The 21,599-nt window shown below is 47.7% G+C and overlaps 2 protein-coding genes across 2 annotated transcripts; one reads left to right on the forward strand and one right to left on the reverse strand.

Moving 5' to 3' along the window:
- Nucleotides 1-465: 465 nt before the first annotated feature.
- On the reverse strand, nt 466-17,483 carry LOC125759994 (uncharacterized). Its single transcript, XM_049419541.1, has 3 exons — nt 17,262-17,483; nt 15,631-17,175; nt 466-729 (listed from the first exon to the last, which is right to left on the reverse strand). Exons 1-3 carry the CDS (start codon nt 17,481-17,483, stop codon nt 466-468), a joined length of 2,031 nt encoding a protein of 676 aa, XP_049275498.1.
- Nucleotides 17,484-18,351: 868 nt separating this feature from the next.
- Nucleotides 18,352-19,935, forward strand: LOC119405898 (uncharacterized). Its single transcript, XM_037672724.1, has one exon. The coding sequence runs from the start codon at nt 18,352-18,354 to the stop codon at nt 19,933-19,935; it is 1,584 nt and encodes a 527-aa protein (XP_037528652.1).
- The last annotated feature ends 1,664 nt before the right edge of the window (nt 19,936-21,599 follow it).

Here is a 21,599-nt window from a genome sequence, read left to right on the forward strand (position 1 = left end):
CACTTTTAATAGTGATTCTGAACGCCACGGCAATGAATTAAATCCTCAGAGTTAAACAGATCCTATTCCAGAGAAGTTTGCCCGCTCTCAGTTGCCTGTCCCTGTGGGACCCAGTAGATTTTTTGGTGAGATGAAGCTCGGAAATATCACTATAAGCGACGGAATGCCCCATTGTCTCCGACCCATTCTTCCCGGTCAAAACCAAGAAAAGGTACTAACAGTGACAACAACGAGCTGGACGCACTGCGTTCTGCGGTGGAGTCAACTATATTAAGTCCACCATAGCGTCTAAAAAGGTTCTTCACTGGAACTGCCGTTCTGTATTTTCCGGTTACATTGATGTTGTTGATCTCATACACAAAACAATTCCTGATATTGTGACGCAATGCACAGTCATGCAGACGCGCGCTCGGTTGGCGGCAACGCCCCCTGTGATAGGGTGTATATATAAGAGCGCATTTTCGTTCAATAAACATTCCTTTTGACGCACTTATCCAGATCAGGGTGCTCACAAAAGTTCGGCCCAAGATTGAGAAGATCAGCCACGTTCTTTGGGATTGAGGCGTCTCCGAGCACGTTGACCTCTCGACCTTGCCCTGGATTCCGATGCTTGCTCCTAGGCAGCTGGACTATTACGTTGAGGAAGTCGGCAGTCTGAGACGCCAGTCGCAGGTCTTGAAGAAACTTCTTCTGGGCATTGGGGAAAGGCAGTTCGTTGCGGTTCACAAGCTGCAGGCAGTCAGTGTAGAAGCGTACTTGTCGGCATGCTTCTGACCTCAAAATTCGGCGCATTCTTTTCACGTGGCCTTGTGAAGGCATCAATGCCCCAAAAAGAAGGGCAACTTGCGGCGGCAGGTAGGAATGCTTGAGGGAGTAAGCGTAAAGACGAGCTCTACAAGTCACAGTGGCGAGAAGATTCATGCAAACGACTGAAGAACGTAACCAGGAGAAGGATGCAAAGGTTGAAAAAGAGCCCGATGTGGTAGAAATGAACTGGGTACGCATTTGGGCTGGTTGGTCCGTGATTACGAGTGAAAAACATCGCTAAAAAGACGGGACAAGAAATGACCACGGCGCTGACTAACAACCAAATGTGTTCTATTCCTCCAGTCAGCATAAATATACTTCACCACTATCGCAATGACACTACAGAAAATTGAAGACTCAGCTTTCGCAGAGGCAGTAAGGCGATAAATGTGATTTCGGCTCGAGCACGGCTGAATAAAGCGGTTCCTCATTATATACCTTAAACTCCTTAAATATATACATTATATATATATATATATATATATATATATATATATATATATATATATATATATATATATATATATATATATATATATATTTACAAAAGTAATTGCTAACAGAATTAATACGACATTAGAGTTCAATCAACCAAGGGACCAGGCAGGATTTCGTACAGGATTCTCAACAAGAGACCATATTCATACTATCAATCAGGTGATAGAGAAATGCGCGGAATACAACCAACCCCTATACATAGCCTTCATAGATTACGAGAAGGCATTTGATTCGGTGGAGACATCAGCAGTCATGCAGGCACTGCGCAATCAAGGCATCGACGAAGCCTATATAAACATAATGGAAGAAATCTACAGCGGATCCACAGCCACTATAGTCCTCCATAAAGAAAGCGACAGAATCCCAATAAAGAAGGGCGTACGGCAGGGCGACACGATCTCTCCAATACTATTCACCGCGTGTTTACAGGAGGTTTTCAGGGCCCTAGATTGGGAAGAGTTAGGGATAAGAGTTAATGGAGAGTATCTCAGTAACCTGCGATTCGCTGATGACATTGCATTGATGAGTAACGCGGGAGACGAATTGCAGCTCATGATTACTGAACTGGATACGGAAAGTAGAAGAGTAGGTCTGAAAATTAATATGCATAAAACTAAAGTAATGTGGAACAATCTTGGCAGAGAACAGCGCTTTGCGATAGGTGGCAAGACACTGGAAGTTGTAAAGGAGTACGTCTACTTAGGACAGGTAATAACCGCGGAGCCGGACCATGAGAGTGAAATAACTAGAAGAATAAGGATGAGTTGGGGCTCATTCGGCAAGCATTATCAAATCATGAATGGCAATCTACCACTATCCCTCAAGAGGAAGGTATACAACAGCTGCATCTTACCGGTACTTACCTACGGAGCAGAAACCTGGAGACTTACAAAGAGGGTTCAACTTAAATTGAGGACGAGGCAGCGAGCGATGGAAAGGAAAATGATAGGTGTAACCTTAAGAGACAGGAAGAGAGCAGAGTGGGTCAGGGAACAAACGGGGGTTAAGGATATCATAGTTGAAATCAAGAAGAAGAAATGGATATGGGCCGGGCACGTAGCACGTCGGCAGGATAACCGGTGGTCATTAAGGGTAACTGACTGGATTCCAAGAGATGGCAAACGCGTGAGGGGGAGACAGAAAATTAGGTGGGTAGATGAGATTAAGAAGTTTGCAGGTACAGCGTGGCAGCAGAAAGCACAGGACCGGGTTGATTGGCGGAACATGGGAGAGGCCTTTGCCCTGCAGTGGGCGTTTATGCTAGGAGTTTATTTTACTCAGCATATGCAATGGAATGACCATATAAACAGTATTTTATTAAAGGCATCCAAAGCGGTTGGTAAAGTTTGGCGTCATAAATCTATTTTACCTTTAAAAGCCAAACTTGCTATATACAATGCTTTATTTCTTTCACATCTAAACTACTGCATGTTAGTGTGGGGCACGACGACTAAAACAAATTTACGGAAGATTTCACCCCTACATAATAAAATCCTTCGTCTAATTTATAACCTTCCTTACAGACATACAACGCAACATTTGTTCAATGAACACGAAATCATGAATGTTTTCAACCTCTACAGTTACAGGCTCTTACGCAACTATAGGATCGAACAAAAAAAGACGTCTATCCACTATTACAGAGTTAGCTTCCATGATGCGTTATGAACCAAAATACCCCCACCGTCATCAACCACACTGGATCCTTCCTCGTACGAGGACTAATTATGGACAACAAAAAATTACCTATCAGCTACCGTTACACTTAAACAGACTACATTCCTCAGGTATTGACATAGCAGACATCACCTTTTCTCAACTACGCCAATATCTCATTAACTCATCTGACAATGAAAACTTCTTGAAATAACGTGCCTAAATAAAAATGAGGAAATAACCAACACTGTTACCGCGTAAATTTTGTGTTTAGTGTATATGTAGTTTATGTACTGACGTCTGATCTATGCTTGTAGGTATACATGTTTATTGCATTGTGTTTCTTTTTCTTTCTCCCAGCACCGCAGCCTGCTGTTGCGAATTTCTGTTATTGCTAGATTCTAGAATGTTGTGTATACCCTCGTCAGATCTTGTGTTCTGTTGCCGCCACCGCCTCTGTCTGATGTAAAGGGGGGTGAGAACGTAGTCAAGCGGACAGTCGCTTTTATTCTCACCCCCTCCATCAACTTTGTATTGGTGGAAATAAACGTTATTATTATTGTTATTATTAGACAGGATGATGATATATATATATATATATATATATATATATATATATATATATATATATATATATATATATATATATATATATATATATACACTAGAAAAACAGGTCGACAAACGTGAGAAACACAAGTTTTACTAACGTTTCGGCAGGAGGTCTGCCTTCGTCAGAGTGATTCACTCTGACGAAGGCAGGCCCTCCTGCCGAAACGTTAGTAAAACTTGTGTTTCGCACGTTTGTCGACCTGTTTTTCTACCGCATTTTCCACCGGATCCATTGAATTTCACCCCACCATGTATATATGTATATATATATACATATGTATATATATATATATATATATATATATATATATATATATATATATATATATATATATATATATATATATATATATATATATATATATCACCCTTATCGAGTGACAAAAACAAAGCAAACCAGCCGACCGATCTGAAAGTTTGCTGAAAAATTGGGGGACCCTTATGCTTCGCCTTTAAGAGTTGAACGCGATAGCGAAATCCGGCCCCTAGTGCGCACTTCAACCACTAAGTGCATACTTATTGATGTGTATTGTTACACACACACACGCACACAGACACACACGCGCGCGCGCGCTCGCGAATGGTACATGTTTTTGATCTAATAAAGCAAGAGTCGCATGGCCTCCAAGATATACGCCGCGCGCTTGCCATCTCGGAGGCCATGAAGAGAGTCACAATGCCTCACAGATGGCAGCACATTATCTAGAGTTTGCTGTTTGCTTGATCAACGCCTCCGCAAGCCGGCGTTGGCTTGATATGTTTTCCGCTAGATGGACATAGTTGTCCATTTTGTTTGAACGTTCGTGTGTGTTTTTAGCGGCGATGGCTGCACTATCCCGGCCTTTTTCGACTTAGTTTGATGGCCTCCCAAATGCGCCTACAAATCGCCGAATGGGCTCGTTTTCGTCGTGACACCTGCCGAACAAAATGCGTTAAGGAGACTCCTTCCACTACATAGCATTTATGTAGTGTTTTTTTTTTCCGAAGCAGCTGCAAGTAATATCGTGGATTTGTGGTAGAACACCTGCTAGTCACGCGGACGGCCCGTATTAGATCCTCAATGGGACCGAAGATTTTATTCTTTATTTTATTTGCTTCCTTCTCGATTTTTCGCTCACGGACGATTTTTCGCTCACAACCAACGGTGCCGACACCGACGCCGACGGCGGAATTTCTGCGACACGAGCTCTGTAACGCTATCGCGTTAAAATTCACAGGCGTCAGTTCTGGAACGATAAAGCAGCCTTCCCGACGCGTAAATTGCAGGCGACGAACTTGTGTCCATGTGCCGAGTTCACCTGAATCAAACCAACAGCGCGGTATGACGCGAGTGTGAACGTTCAGCAGCGACGGCTAGGTCTCACGAACAGGGGGAATCAAAACACAAAGTTTTTTCGCGTAACAGGACTTTCGCAATTCTGGAAGGCCAATCATTACTGCAGTCGTTGCGTACTCAGTGATGTAGTCGAAAGCGATGAACGAGGTGGCCGAAGGCGAGACAGGGCTGTCCGCTCGGACGCGTGCTTGTCGCATTTCTTTCCCGTCCGACCTGCCCGGGAAACGATGCAGTTTCCCAAGTCGATCGCGTGTCGTCTGCACTGCAGCACACTGGCCAGTATATCTATAGGCACCGTACTGATGATGCGCTCAATTAGTATGATGTTCTCGTATTAGTAAACTGTTCTTTCACGATACCAAAAACGCCACGCTTGCTGCGAGAAGACGCTTAGTAAGCGAGATATCGCGCAAAAAGAAAATGTGGGAAGCGACGCCACCTTGAAGTTTCTGCCCCATTCGCCGTGACGTCACGTGTTTTGACGTCGCCTACTAAGGCCCACGTAGTTCCGAAACGGAAAAAATTAAGTACACTGTCCTCTGAGGGGGCCATAAAGTTAACATACTGTGACGCAACGGTTAGCGCGACCTTTATTAGGCCCCGAAGGCACGGTAAAGCGACCACACCCGAGGCACAGATCACAATCAAGCTGAGTTCCCCCTACAGATGAAGACGACGAACACCCATGATGATGACCATGTACGAGGAGGGTAGATGTGTCTAATGAATGCCCACACTAACTTCCCACCCCACGCGAGAGCGATCATCCTGACCGCGGGTTAAAGCGAAAAGGAACGCCGTGCGAAAGGCTTCATCCGTGATACGTGGACTATCTCTGCAGCCCGGCAGCGGCGGTCCGCTGGCAGAACAACGGGTGCCACGCGATAGTTGACGGGAGACGTTTGCTCCAAGACCGTGTAGGGGCCAATAAAGTGTAGTTGAAATTTCTCGCACAAGCCAGGAGTGCGAATGGGTGTAAGAAGCAGCACTTCATTGCCAGGGCTGAAGGACACGGCGCGATGAGAGGCATCATAGTCAAGCTTGCGGTCCTGTTGCCTTGCTTCAGTGTTGACGCGAGCCAGCTGGCGGCAATGAAGCAGCCGGGACACGTATTCTTCACTGGTGGATGGAGATGGTTTAACAGTCGCAGAGAATAAGGAAACGTCGAGGAAAGAAGAGGGGAAACGGCCATGGACGAGGTAGAATGGCGAGCAACCGGTTGTGCGCTGTACGGAGGTGTTGTACGCGAAAGTCACGAATGGCAAAATTGCGTCCCAATTTCTGTGGTCCGTTTGGATATACATGACTACCATGTCTGACAGCGTACGATGAAAGCGTTCAGTCAGCCCGTTCGTTTGAGGATGGTAACTGGAGCTTGTTTTGTGAGTGGTGCCGGATGCCTTGAGCACTTCGTCAACGAGTTGTGAAAGAAATGCCTTTCCACGGTCGCTCAGGATGACACGAGCAGCACCGTGACGAAGTATTAGGAATCAGAGTATAAAATCAGCAACTTCGGGAGCTGATGCAGAAGCCACGGAAGCTGTTTCGGCGTAGCGTGTCAGATGGTCGACAGCTGTAACTATCCATCGATTACCGGCGACAGTCATAAGAAGCGGACCGTACAGATCGATGTCAAATACCTCAAATGGCTCCAGCGGACACGGGAGTGGTTGTAATTGTCCGCTTTGAGCTGATGTGGGAAGCTTTCGACGCTGACAAAGCACGCACGCAGCAACGTACTTCGCTACACTAGTGGACAAGCCCGGCCAGTAGTAGTGACATCTGATGCGATCGTACGTTTTCTGAAATCCCAAGTCTCCAGCGGTCATGTCATCGCGGTATGCCTTGAGGACTTCAGCTCGAAGAGAGCGAGGTAGAACTGGCACCCAGCGTTGACCGTCAGGATGGTAGATATGGCGGTACAGGACGCAGTTGTCGAGCTTGAATAGCGTCAGCTGTCGACGAAGACGTGCGTTAGGGGGCCGCGAAGTCCCGTCAAGGCGGTCCATGAGGCGGCGACAGTAAGGATCAGCGCGTTGATGAGATAGCAATGAACCACACTCGTTCAAAGAAGTTGGGCCCATAGTAGCTAAGGATGAAATGTTTGAAGAAGGGACGGCTGAGAACTCGTCGCGTGCGGTCGTGGTGGCGCCGTTATACGGTTCCGAAGGAAGCGGGCAGCGCGAAAGCGCGTCGGCGTCTTGGTGTTTTTTTTTTCCGACTTGTACGTAATACTAAAGTCATATTCTTACAAACGAAGAATCCAGCGACCAAGGCGGCCAGATAAGTTCTTGAGTGTCGAGAGCCAGCACAAGGCGTGATGGTCTGTAACCACTGTAAAGTGGCGGCCGTGAAGGTAAGGTCGAAACTTCTGTACAGACCAAACGACGGCTAGGCACTCCTACTCGGTGATGGTATAATTCTTTTCTGCAGGTGTCAGTACACGGCTGGCGTATGAGACGGCCCTTTCGCGTGAAGACTTGTCTCGCTGTAGCAGAATACCACCAATGCCATGACCACTAGCGTCCATATGGAGGAGTGTAGGTGCGGTTTCATCGAAATGGCAAAGGACTGGTTCGGACGTGAGGGCACACTTCAGATGGACAAACGCCGATTCACATTCAGGAGACCACACAAAGGGAACTCCGGAGCCGAGCAACTTGTGCAAAGGCGAAGCGATTGAGGCGAAGTCTCGAATGAATCGGCGAAAATAGGAAGCGAGGCCGAGGAAACTGCGCAAATCTTTGGCTTTTTCAGGACGCGGGAAGTGCTGGACAGCGGATACCTTGTCTGGATCAAGACGAATGCCGTCCTTGCTTACGATGTGACCTAAGACTTTAATTGTCTTGCTCGCAAAACGGCACTTCTTGGTGTTCAGCTGAAGGCCGGCGTTGGCAAGACACGTGAGAACTTCGTCCAGACGTTGCAAGTGCTGATGGAATGTTGACGAGAAAATAACGATATCGTCCAAATAGCACAAGCAAGTTTTTCATTTCAGGCCTCGCAAAACGGTGTCAATCATGCGATCGAATGTTGCTGGAGGAGGAGGAGGAGAAGAAAAACGGAAAGACAGAGAGGTTAGCCAGTTCTCAGACCGGCTGGCTACCCTGTGCTGGGGAAAGGGGAAGGGGGAGTGAAAGATGATAGAAAAGGGATGTTACAAAAAGAAAAAAAAAAGAACAATAGTACGATAAACGACACTGCTTAAAGTCTGTCTATGAGATTAGTTTTGCGCAAAAAGCGCAATAACGCTTTCAAAGCTTTCCGTGCCGAGGATGGTTTCGGCCAGTGTCCTAAGATCTTTTCCTCCGACAGTGGACAATTGTCAAGTCTATTTAACGCTGCGGACAGTTCTTCTCTTTGTGCACTGAAGCGAGGACACTCACAGAGAAGATGGGCGATTGTCTCCTCGCAGCTACAGTTATCACATGTCGGGCTGCTGGCCATTCCAATTCGAAATGAGTAGGCCTTCGTGAAGGCCACCCCGAGCCACAGGCGGCACAGGAGCGTCTCCTCAGCTCTAGTTATTCCCGACGGAAGACGGAGCTGTAGATTCGGGTCCAAGTTGTGAAGACGGGCGTTGGTAAATTCCGTCGAGTTCCACTGTGCCAGTGTCAGTTCACGTGCATGGGAACGAAGCCTTATTGCGGCGTCCGTTCTTGACAGCGGTATAGCTGCACAATGGAGAGCATCGTGGGCAGATCGGGCAGCCTCATCAGCACGGTCATGTCCGTAGATACCGCAATGGCCCGGTATCCACTGATAGATGAGGCTGTGGCGCTTCTCAATGGCGCGGTGATGAAGCAGTCTTATGTCAACGACTAACTGTTCATTTGGTCCGTGACGATATGGGGACATAATGCACTGGAGCGCTGCTTTGGAGTCAGAGAAGACTGACCATGCCTGTGGCGTTTCTTCCACTACGAACTCTAGAGCAGCACGGATGGCGGTGAGTTCTGCAGCCGTCGATGCTGGAGCATTGCAAAGGCCGAATGGCATGACGTTGAATTCGTAGAGGCCATCTGGTGTTGAAAACGCTGTCTTTTCTTTGTCGTCCTCGTGCATGGGTATCTGCCAATAGCCCGAACGCAGGTCTAGACTTGAGAAATACTCGGCACCCTGTAGCGAATCCAAGGCATCGTCTATGCGCGGCATGGAATAGACATCCTTGCGGTTGATGTTATTAAGGGCCCGGTAGTCTTTTTTCCGTACTAGAACAACGGGAGATGACCAAGGACTTGCGGAGGGACGTATGATGTTCCGTTGCAACATATCGGTGAGATTTTCTTCAATGATCTTCCGCTCGGATGAAGAGACGCGATATGGTCGACGGCGTACGATAGAAGTGCCATCCGTCTCGATCCGATGCGTGATAATAGACGTTTATCCCAAAGAGGAGGAATGGGCATCAAACGATGTTGCATGCTTTTGTAGCAAGGCAAGCAACTCATCTGACTGCGATGATGTCAGGTCGGGACTGATGGTCGCAGCGAGAGCAGACATGCCCGGGGAACGTTCAACAGATGGAGGGTCAGAGGACGCCGGCACGAGCGCAACAAGAGAGAGAGGCTGGGATTCCGTGACGCAAGCCATTGTGGTGCCTTTAGGGTTGAGAATTTTCTCGGACGTCTGGTTTGTAGCGTCGAGAAGTCCGTAGCCATCGTGGAACCGCACTAGCCCTGAAGCAAAGGCTATCCCTCTTGCGAAACAGCGTGCAGATGGCAGTACAAGCACGTCACCATAATCGATAACGTCAGAGGCGATGGTAACTATTCCTTGATGACCAGGTGGTATCTCGGTATCCTCCACAGCGAGCAAACAACAGCGAGCAAACGAAGTGGCTTGTCATCCACAGAAAGGGCATAGTCGGTTTCCGTCATGTGAAGAACACGTTCTCGACAGCAGATGGAAGCGTTTGCCGTAGACAGAAAATCCCACCCTAATATAATCTGGTGGGCACACGAACTCAGCACGGCGAACTGTACGTAATGGCGAAGTCCATCAATGAAAACACGAGCGGTGCACATGGCGGAAGGTCGAATGGCGCCCCCTTGAGCAGCGAACAATGTAGGTCCATCATAAGGGGTGGTGACTTTCATAGGCGTACCTATCGGGGGGGCAAGGGGGGCGCGAGCCCCCCCATTGAGAAATGTTGGGGGGGCCGAGCCCCCCCCCCTACTTTCGACAGCGGTTATTGTCGACTGCAGACTGGGAAACTAACAAGTCAGGCAGTTTTACTTGAACGCAGCAATAACGTAATTTTATAATAAAATTTTTAACACGAAAGCGTTTTATGCCGGGGTCCACCACGGCTGCACTGACGCATTTCCGTCATGGATAGGACGCTGTAAAATATAAAGACTAACATATGGCAAAGAAAAAACAAGAACAAAAAGTTCCGTCACCTGGGAATCGAACTTGCGACCTCTCGATCCCCAGCGCGCAGCGCGAAACTGCTCCGCCACAAACAGCACGTTTTCGTCGTACTAACGGTGTGCTATTTATATACACCATTTGCCAGTGGTGGTACTCAGAGATCAGGGTAAATCAGGTCGTTTTGGTTATCACTGGCGAGATGGCGCGAAGGGCTCGAAGAGCGCGCTTTAAATGTCGTCGCCCCCCCGCGTTGAGATGAGCGTGTGTCTCTACAGGGCGTGGTCGCACCTGCGCGTGCGCTTATCTTGTACGTCTTGCGCTCTCAGTACAAGTTTGCGTTCAAGTTACAGAGAGCACGAAGACCATTTCGCTCACTGCAGCGGCCGCTTTTGCGAAAGGAGCGCGCTGCTCATAAACAAATAAGTTACAACTGTGGCAATTCGCGCTTTTTCTGTGTATACTTGTGCGTTCGTTTCGTGCGTCCTCCTTTGTATTTGACCAGCGCGCTTTAACTGTCGAGCTGCGACAGTTGTTAGTTCGCGCTCATCCTGTGTATGTTAGTTCCGTGCGTCCTTTCTGGTTGAGCAACGCGTTGGAAGTTTCGAGCTGCTTGCCGTTCTTCGCGTCACATTACAACTTGTTGCTATAGCATTCCTTCCTTCGCCCTCGGGGCTTAGTTGTGCCTAGCCAGGACAGCAAAAAATAGATTCCCACTTTAGTCTCCATTAGCCTGCTTCACTTGATTGGTAGGGCCCTCAGTCTCCTCAGTCTCCACCCCATCAAACCCTTTAATAAGGTAAACGACGAAGAAGGACGTCAAAAACGCCACCCGTGGCCTTACACCGGAAGGCGCAATACTAGACGAGCGGGGTCATTACATTGTCTGTTGAGAGGAAGGCGGGGCCGCGGAGACTGTATTGTTGTCAAAATATGGCATCGCTTCCTAAACAAACACAATGTTCGCGTTAAGCACAATCCTTCTTACTGACCCTCTTGACATCCTTTTCTTCTTCTTTCTTTCTTTTTTTCCCTTCTTTGTCACGTTGCTGTCTCCCTTCCTTTGCGTCCTTTCCCCTATACTCTTACCCAGGTAGCACACATGGTCTAGAAAACGTTTTTTTTTTAGGATGAAACGGATAAAACGGATTCTAAACCAATTTCGGCGTTTTAAAAACGTCATAGAAAATCCGTATTATATCCGTTTTTGATAACGTCTAGAAAACACATTTTTTAAGACCATTTTGGTCTGGAACGTATATTTCAAGACGTTTGTTCGATTCTAATCAATTTCGACGTTTTAAAAACGTCACAGAAAATCCGTATTATATCCGTTTTTAATAACGTCTAGAAAACGTATTTTTTAAGACCATTTTGATCTGGAACGTATTTTTCAAGACATTTGTTCGATCCTAAACCAATTTCGACGTTTTAAAAACGTCTTGTTCGTGACGTCTAGAAGACGCACTTTATAAGACGTTTTGTCGCCCAGCAGCGGACCGCGTGCCACTTGGCCCATGCATGCATGGGCATGCATGAACCACCGCGAATTGAAATTTGAACTCGAGCCTGCGCACGCCATCTCTCATTGCGATAAAGAAACTAACGCGCAAAAGGATAAAGGCGTATGGTGTCTACATTGCATCAGCAATAATGAAGACTTCAAAGTTCGTTAACCAGTAAACATCACGTCATTTACTGTAATTTACTCGCAGCGATAACCGTCTAACTTCCGCACGAAGGCCTTAGCGCTGACTGTATCCATCCGCGCGGCCGTTGCTTCTGCAATGTCAGTTAAGCTTGCCGATTTCGCATGCGCGGTCGAGCTCACCGGTCATGCACACTTTTGCTATATTTCGTGCTTGTGTCGTGGTTCGTGGAGGCTATAAACGCAGTTGTGAAGAAACTATACTTCGCTGCGTGTTAAACTTGTGGACCCGAATGCAAGTATGTCTCTGTGGAGCGACTGTTGCGTTGACTGACGGTTAGAGTCCCGTGAGATTCTCTGCGGAAAATTTCACTCATCAGCTTGAGCGCGGGACGCTCTCGCAACTTCCTTTCTTCTATGCTCGAGGGACGGACGTAGTTACTTTGATGTGCGATTAGTTTTCTGTGGATTTGCGGGTACTGTAAACCACGGGCTTCTGTCATTTCTGAAGGTAAGTTCATTTTTACTGCATTTGCGCTCCGTATTTGAGAACTATGGCAAATGAAAAGCGTGTTCCATTGCATCACGGGCTGCATGTGCGACATGTTTCAGCAGTACGTTACTGCGGAATTTATTCAGCATACATGATAAAGCTGTCTAAACGTAAATGCACGTCATGGTTTCCGTTCATGCTCGAACGAACATGAGCGAAAACCATATTTATATTTGTTAACCTAATTTCAGTAAAATGACTGTCTTTTCTTGGCCGCTTGATGAGGTAGTTTCAAGATACACATTAGCTTAAGCTACGTGTGCCGCGTAAGAAGCAGCTTTAGATTAGGGTACGCAAAGAGAGCGTTCGTTGGGCGCATATGCTATTTCCGCCACTTAACGTGAGTACGCAAGAGGACGGCGTATACGACGCATGCGGAGTAGCCAGTTTTACAATGGGATACACAGATAGCGTTTGTTGCGTTCGTAGCGTATAATTCATGCGCAATGGCGACGAACGAACGCAAAGCTTCGCGCACCCAATTTTAAAACTGCATTGTTGGAAATTACGGCATGTGTCATCTGTTTTATTGCGTCACTGAAGTTTGTGGACGAGAGAATCTTTGCAGCGACAGCGTACTGGTTCATGGTTTCTTCCACAGTACTAGCTGCATGTAACGAGAGGCTGGTCACGCTTCTCCGTTAGTTGCGAATTTCTGAGGGCATGAGAGTCAAAGACGCGTTTCACGGGGAGGAGTTCGGCATTTTTTCTCAGTGCTACGTTGACTATCTCGATGCGCTTTCGGACTTGTGATTTATGTTTACCCTACTCTGTTAACCTCCTCCTTTCTCGGTAAAGCCTGCGGCTCTTAGCAGAACCAAGAGGCTCTCTTGCGCGTCTTTTGTGCCTGGTTAAATATAGCAGGCTCGCTCTCTGTCGCCGTACGGCGTTATCGAGTTTTCAACTTTTCACACCATCCTATAGGTATATTAACAAATAATGAAATGATCTTTTCTCCTATTTATTGCAGATGGTACTTGCCCTAGATGTTTAGAAACAAAGGCTACACCAACTAAATTATTACTTTCTTCTTTTTGACGGGCTGACTGACAGGTTTTAGTATGAAAAATATGGATGTCAAGAGATTGACAGTTTCCTCTTTTCCTTGGAAACTTTCAAAAACAAAAGGTCACAGTTTGTAAAGCAGTTAACTTCTTTGAGCGTCTTTGTTTGTCGGCATCTTCAAGAAACCGCACTAGGGCTATTGTGCTAAAATATATTTGACGTGGAACGCTGCCCCATGCTGCTAATGGCAGAACAACTTTCGTGTGTATGCTATTTGTAGTGTTCTTTGCAGACTTCCGGATGTGCCTAGTGATTTCCATCAAGTGCCTGTCATGAAGCCATGTGTTCAGACTGACTTGCCACACATTGTGATATTTTGACACTGAGCAATGTGGTGTACTAAGTGCAATACCCTGATCTGCCTCTGACAATCCTCAGTTTATAGCTGTGTGCTTATTGAGTACAAAATGGGGAAGAGTCCCAATTTTTTTAGCTGATGTGTCTTATAATAATAATTTGTTCATTTAGCCTGACATTTTCCAATACTGGGCATCATAAAAGAAAGATGTTTTTTTTTTTATCAGGCTGGTATTTATTTATTCATTTTAGTAAGTGGCTCATTCATTGTAATATTTGTGGTCGTTTCGATTAATTTTCTGTTCATACATTTTGTTTTCGCGCTACAGTTGGTTTAGTAAGACTTGTTGCTGGGCGAGTTGGTTGAAATCTATGGGGTACATTTTAGCGCAAACTATGAAAGTTGGTTTAGTTGTACTTTTTCTTATATGTCGCTGTAATTTACAGTGTTCATATTTTCTGCTAGCCATGGCACATTTAAGCCTAACTGTGTGCTCTCTAGGGATGTCAGACCATGATTTCTGTGATAAGTTTTGTACGCTGCATTTCGAAGCCTGAAACCGTTACTTCTTTAGTGGGCGCCGTTGAAACAATGATGCTGCATCCACAAATATTTTTAGCTAACGTCTAAAATGGCGCCTTTTGTTCCCAACGTCTTACTTCTCCAATGATGCCAGAGTTTTTTGCCAACATTTTTTCAGTGAGAAATGTTCCAACAGAGGCATGTTGTAAGAACGTTCCTAAAAGTTTCATTTTGTGAGCAATACACATCAGCAACAGTGATTTTGCAAGAAATTTACGTTCTTTTTTCATTACGCATTCTTGGCTGGGTGGGCCAAATATTATTTTGCCGTTTTCTTTTGTTATTAGTGATTTCAACACATTGGAGTCGATTTCCACTAACTGTGGTCTTAAGTATCGCCACTGAACGATTGTTTTGAAACGAAGGGAGACACACACACCAGGTGCTTGATTCATGCCTCCTTCCCTGCTTAGAATGCTGTGTTGGAGCAAGATGGCGAGTTGGGCCTGTTGGTTTACGTTCATGTTTAGAAAATTAGGTTGAAGCACACTGAAAAAAAAACGTGGACAGTAGAAGTGGACGGGAGTAAGCGCTGTCCTGTCCACTTCTACTGTCCGTCTTTTTGTTGTGTTGCTGTGTTGACTGTGGCTCGGTGTAACGTCTTCTAAAACTCATTCACCTATCGGATTGGTAGGGCACATTCATCAATGTGCGATAACTGCAACTGTGTAGAGACTATCGATCATCATTTCTGCCGCTGTATGCTATTTCAAACACATCGCCGGACTCTCCAGTGTACCAGTGTGCCTTCAGGAGACTTGACGGTCGGCTTTTTCCCGAAGGAAAGATCTTGGGAGTCTGTCTTTATAGCATATCAGCCCAGAAAACCACACGAGCCCTCCTGCAGTATGGATGAAGTTGAGAGTATGACGGAAACCCGTCTGGCCGGGATGAAACATACTAGTTAAAGGGATCCGGACACCGACCAAATGATTTAAAAACGAATGTATTGACGTTTCGGCTCCCCCACGGGAACCATGTTCACAATAAAAGATCGGCACAGCAGTTCGCCTTTTTTAAGCGCGGCGCATCACGTGACCAAGACACCTGGCGTACATCGGAGGAAGATTACCCTCGTTGCGATTAAGGGTGTGCGGCGTAGTTTGGATGAACAAGGACTCCAGATAAAGGCGTGTAGCACGATTTTTTTCCTTGGCAATCACACGGGCGTCTTTCCAGCTGATAGCGTGTGACGTAGTTGCGCAGTGTTCGGCCACGGCATTGGAGGCAACATGTTTATTCGTGACGTCATTCTTGTGCTGTTGAAGTCTCGTCTTGAAGTTGCCGGTTTCCCCCACGTAGACGTAAGGACAGTCCACACAGGGGATGACGTACACAACACCCGGGTACCTTTCCTTTTCAAGAGGGTCCTTCACACGTACGAGTTCGTGCCGGAGCTTCCTGGACGGGACGTGCGCCGCCTGCACGTCATAAGACCGCAGAACTCGTGCAAGGGGCTCGCTTACTCCCGGAACGTACGGAATTGCGGCCCGTTTCTGTGTAGGTCCAAATTGGGCGGGCACTGCACGAGCCAACTGGCGCCCTACTGAGTCAATTAGGTACTCAGGGTAACCACACGCCATCAGCTCCTGCCGCACCAGTGCATTGTCACCCGCACGGTCTTCCCCTGTCGTGCATACCCTTTCCGCCCGACGAAGAGAGCCGACAACGGACCTCTTTTGCGAAGCCGGGTGCACCGATCTGTAGTTGAGGTAGCGGCCAGTGTGAGTGGGCTTCCTAAACACCTTGAACGACAAGCCTGAGCCATCGCGTTTCACCAGGGCGTCCAAGAACGGTAGCTGGCCCTCAGACTCCGCTTCGACTGTGAACTGAATTGCTGGATGCATACTGTTGAGGTGAACCGTGAATAGGTCGAGGTTCTGCCGCTGCAAAACACTGAAGCAGTCGTCGACATACCTCAGAAAGCACTTCGGTTTCGGCGTAAACGAGGAAAGTGCCCGAGCTTCAATAGCCTCCATTGTTAGGTTAGCAACAGTCACCGAAATCGACGCCCCCATCGCCGCACCGTGTAACTGCCGGTAATACTTCTTCTGAAAGGTGAAATAGGTGTTCGACAGGCAAAACTTGAGTAGCCTGCCTAGGTCGTGCACTTCGAGGGGAGATCGCTCAGGCAATGTCGGGTCCTTGTCGAGGGCGGCAACGCACACATCCACGGCCATGTCTATGGGTACACTCGTGAAAAGTGACACAACGTCGAAGGAAACCAAGACTTCGTCCGGATCGACTATTGTGTCTTTGACCTTTTCGATGAAGTCACACGTGTTGCGTATATAGGTAGCACCTTTGCCTACCAGGGGCGAGATGACCCTATGAAGAAAACCTGACAGCCTGTAGAGCGGGGAGCGAGTGAAGTCCACTATAGGCCGCAGGGGGATATCGGTCTTGTGTACCTTCGGTAGGCCGTATATAGCTGGAGCTGATCCATTGTGGCAAAGCAATTTATAATACAGCTGCTTGTGTTGAGGCGGCACCATGCGGAAGATGTCGGACAGAAGTTTTTGCAAGTCCCTTTGTAGATTAGGTGTAGGGTCTCTTGCAGCCGGGGCGTATGTTTGTTTATCACTCAGAAGCAAGTGCATTTTTTCGATGTACTTGCTTTTGTCGAGAAGGACCGTAGCGTTACCCTTGTCGGCAGGAAGTATCACAATGTCATGATTCTCACGTAGCCTCTTGACGGCATCACGCTCCTGCTGGGACAAGGGGGCCACCGTGGGTTGAGTGCGCAGCTTCGACAAGACGTTTACAACGCGTATCGAGCCTCATCACGGCGAGACTGGTCGACCAAACAGACAGCACGGTCAGCAGCACATACCAACTTCTTCGTGTCTGTTGCGGGACCCATATTGAAGTTGAGACCAAGGTTCAGGACTGCCATCTCGGGGCCGTCGGGCTGGTACGAGGACAGGTTGTACACCACCTTCTTTTGGGAGCCTGGTAAACGCGGTGTGAGGCGTTGCTTCAATCTTTCCAGCTTTTTGGCGTGGCACTGCTCGTCTTTACGAGCGCGTAGGTTGGCTTGAAAGTTGGCGTGCATTTGTATGCGTGCTACTTCGTCCGGACATTGAGCTTCAAGGCGCCGTCGGGAAAAGAATGCGTCATTCTTAAGTATTCGTGCTTGGTCCTTGCAATCCATGATTCTTGCTTGGAGCAAGTGCCGTTCCGCCTTGGAAACAACGCTCAGTCCAAATCTCGTCGACACAGGCCTTTGAAGACGCAACGAGGGTGGGATCAGTCCCTGGGACTTGCAGGCAAGGTTAAACTTCAGATGCCCGTTGAATGCCAGAATGCGTGTCGTCAGGGAAACGTACCGGCGAATTTCAGTAATCACTTGCTGGCCGTGTGATTGCCAAGGTCTCGATGAACCTTGGTCTCAATGTACGCCAGGTGTCTTGGTCACGTGATGCGCCGCGCTTAAAAAAAGGCGAACTGCTGTGCCGATCTTTTATTGTGAACATGGTTCCCGTGGGGGAGCCGAAACGTCAATACATTCGTTTTTAAATCATTTGGTCGGTGTCCGGATCCCTTTAACTAGTATGTTTCATCCCGGCCAGACGGGTTTCCGTCATACTCTCAACTTCATCCATTTGCGACAGACGTACGGCCAGCAAGTGATTACTGAAATTCGCCGGTACGTTTCCCTGACGACACGCATTCTGGCATTCAACGGGCATCTGAAGTTTAACCTTGCCTGCAAGTCCCAGGGACTGATCCCACCCTCGTTGCGTCTTCAAAGGCCTGTGTCGACGAGATTTGGACTGAGCGTTGTTTCCAAGGCGGAACGGCACTTGCTCCAAGCAAGAATCATGGATTGCAAGGAATAAGCACGAATACTTAAGAATGACGCATTCTTTTCCCGACGGCGCCTTGAAGCTCAATGTCCGGACGAAGTAGCACGCATACAAATGCACGCCAACTTTCAAGCCAACCTACGCGCTCGTAAAGACGAGCAGTGCCACGCCAAAAAGCTGGAAAGATTGAAGCAACGCCTCACACCGCGTTTACCAGGCTCCCAAAAGAAGGTGGTGTACAACCTGTCCTCGTACCAGCCCGACGGCCCCGAGATGGCAGTCCTGAACCTTGGTCTCAACTTCAATATGGGTCCCGCAACAGACACGAAGAAGTTGGTATGTGCTGCTGACCGTGCTGTCTGTTTGGTCGACCAGTCTCGCCGTGATGAGGCTCGCACACGCGTTGTAAACGTCTTGTCGAAGCTGCGCACTCAACCCACGGTGGCCCCCTTGTCCCAGCAGGAGCGTGATGCCGTCAAGAGGCTACGTGAGAATCATGACATTGTGATACTTCCTGCCGACAAGGGTAACGCTTCGGTCCTTCTCGACAAAAGCAAGTACATCGAAAAAATGCACTTGCTTCTGAGTGATAAACAAACATACGCCCCGGCTGCAAGAGACCCTACACCTAAGCTACAAAGGGACTTGCAAAAACTTCTGTCCGACATCTTCCGCATGGTGCCGCCTCAACACAAGCAGCTGTATTATAAATTGCTTTGCCACAATGGATCAGCTCCAGCTATATACGGCCTACCGAAGGTACACAAGACCGATATCCCCCTGCGGCCTATAGTGGACTTCACTCGCTCCCCGCTCTACAGGCTGTCAGGTTTTCTTCATAGGGTCATCTCGCCCCTGGTAGGCAAAGGTGCTACCTATATACGCAACACGTATGACTTCATCGAAAAGGTCAAAAACACAATAGTCGATCCGGACGAAGTCTTGGTTTCCTTCGACGTTGTGTCACTTTTCACGAGTGTACCCTTAGACATGGCCGTGGATGTGTGCGTTGCCGCCCTCGACAAGGACCCGACATTGCCTGAGCGATCTCCCCTCGAAGTGCACGACCTAGGCAGGCTACTCAAGTTTTGCCTGTCGAACACCTATTTCACCTTTCAGAAGAAGTATTACCGGCAGTTACACGGTGCGGCGATGGGGGCGTCGATTTCGGTGACTGTTGCTAACCTAACAATGGAGGCTATTGAAGCTCGGGCACTTTCCTCGTTTACGCCGAAACCGAAGTGCTTTCTGAGGTATGTCGACGACTGCTTCAGTGTTTTGCAGCGGCAGAACCTCGACCTATTCACGGTTCACCTCAACAGTATGCATCCAGCAATTCAGTTCACAGTCGAAGCGGAGTCTGAGGGCCAGCTACCGTTCTTGGACGCCCTGGTGAAACGCGATGGCTCAGGCTTGTCGTTCAAGGTGTTTAGGAAGCCCACTCACACTGGCCGCTACCTCAACTACAGATCGGTGCACCCGGCTTCGCAAAAGAGGTCCGTTGTCGGCTCTCTTCTTCGTCGGGCGGAAAGGGTATGCACGACAGGGGAAGACCGTGCGGGTGACAATGCACTGGTGCGGCAGGAGCTGATGGCGTATGGTTACCCTGAGTACCTAATTGACTCAGTAGGGCGCCAGTTGGCTCGTGCAGTGCCCGCCCAATCTGGACCTACACAGAAACGGGCCGCAATTCCGTAGGTTCCGGGAGTAAGCGAGCCCCTTGCACGATTTCTGCGGTCTTATGACGTGCAGGCGGCGCACGTCCCGTCCAGGAAGCTCCGGCACGAACTCGTACGTGTGAAGGACCCTCTTGAAAAGGAAAGGTACCCGGGTGTTGTGTACGTCATCCCCTGTGCGGACTGTCCTTACGTCTACGTGGGGGAAACCGGCAACTTCAAGACGAGACTTCAACAGCACAAGAATGACGTCACGAATAAACATGTTGCGTCCAATGCCGTGGCCGAACACTGCGCAACTACGTCACACGCTATCAGCTGGAAAGACGCCCGTGTGATTGCCAAGGAAAAAAATCGTGCTACACGCCTTTATCTGGAGTCCTTGTTCATCCAAACTACGCCGCACACCCTTAATCGCAACGAGGGTAATCTTCCTCCGATGTACGCCAGGTGTCTTGGTCACGTGATGCGCCGCGCTTAAAAAAGGCGAACTGCTGTGCCGATCTTTTATTGTGAACATGGTTCCCGTGGGGGAGCCGAAACGTCAATACATTCGTTTTTAAATCATTTGGTCGGTGTCCGGATCCCTTTAACTAGTACCTCCTGCAGTACTTCAAGGCAACAAAATTGAGTGACCACCTGTGATACACTCCTCTGTGTGTGTGTTGTGAAATGTGTCTCTTTCTCTCTATTTTTACTCCCTCATTCTCCTCCCATGAGTAGGGTAGCAAACTGGACGCTAGTTAACCTCCATGCCTATCCTCTGTTCCTTCTCTCTCTCTCCTTCCTACAAGAAAAACGTTCAGCGGAAGATGAAGCGGTGAGGAAACGTTTCATCATGAATGCTTGTCTTCGTCAGGACCCTGACGGCAGGGGCGTAGCCAAGGGGGGGGGGGTGCTGGGGGGGGTTCAATACCCCCGAAAATTTTCAATTTTGCTCGGGTTCATATGCACGCACACATACAAACGCACGTACGAACATACATAAAGTGTGGTTGAACCCCCCCCCCCCCCCGAAAAAAGTTTCTGTCTACGCTCCTGCCTGACGGAAACTAGTCCCCTTGTCGAGTCGTTGGCTTCAGCGACATTCCCTTTTCAACAATTTCTCTTCACTTCATCCTTGCGTTTAAGTAAAGCTAACGAGACGACGCGTACATATTGCAGAATCGCTGTGCCAGATCCTAAATTTTGTCATATTGCACTGTTAGTTGTTTGACAACAATTTTCCGAATGATGGATCGTGCAACAAAAAGTGTTCTTGAAGGTCGGATACTATTAGCTGCACTTTAATTACCGCGATATTTTGCGTTCTTTTGCCGCTTCTGAATTATGTTATATAGTCGCATGCTATATCTCATTTCGTGGTTTTTACGTTTCTATGCTGTACAGGAATCGTTGCTGTTTTACATAATAAATTCTGACATATGACCACTTTTGTCTGTGAATCGACTGAGCTCTCTCTCTGTAATAGTAATTACAAAATAAAGTAACTGTAATTACTATAACAGAGAGGGCTTCCTAAAAACGTGCAATATTATAATTGCATGCGCAAAAACAAAACAGCTAAAAGAAAAGAAATACTGCATGACGTCTTAAAAACGTTTAGAAAACGTCTTTTGAAAGACGATGCAATGGGATATTTTTATTTTAAAAATGGGATTTTTTGCGACGTTTTTAAAACGTTTT

Source organism: Rhipicephalus sanguineus, chromosome 9 (genome assembly GCF_013339695.2).
Source record: "Rhipicephalus sanguineus isolate Rsan-2018 chromosome 9, BIME_Rsan_1.4, whole genome shotgun sequence".
NCBI lineage: Eukaryota > Metazoa > Arthropoda > Arachnida > Ixodida > Ixodidae > Rhipicephalus > Rhipicephalus sanguineus.

What these genes read in the sequence shown, in the direction of transcription:
- LOC119405898 (XM_037672724.1), top strand. Translation starts at nt 18,352, where the DNA reads ATGCACGCCAACTTTCAAGCCAACCTACGCGCTCGTAAAGACGAGCAG.
- LOC125759994 (XM_049419541.1), bottom strand. Translation starts at nt 17,483, where the DNA reads ATGCACGCCAACTTTCAAGCCAACCTACGCGCTCGTAAAGACGAGCAG. An exon ending in CAACAGACACGAAGAAGTTG is followed by an intron (nt 17,176 to 17,261) that starts GTATGTGCTGCT and finishes GTCTTGTCGAAG; the next exon opens with CTGCGCACTCAACCCACGGT. An exon ending in ATGCCGTGGCCGAACACTGC is followed by an intron (nt 730 to 15,630) that starts GCAACTACGTCA and finishes GACTGCCTGCAG; the next exon opens with CTTGTGAACCGCAACGAACT.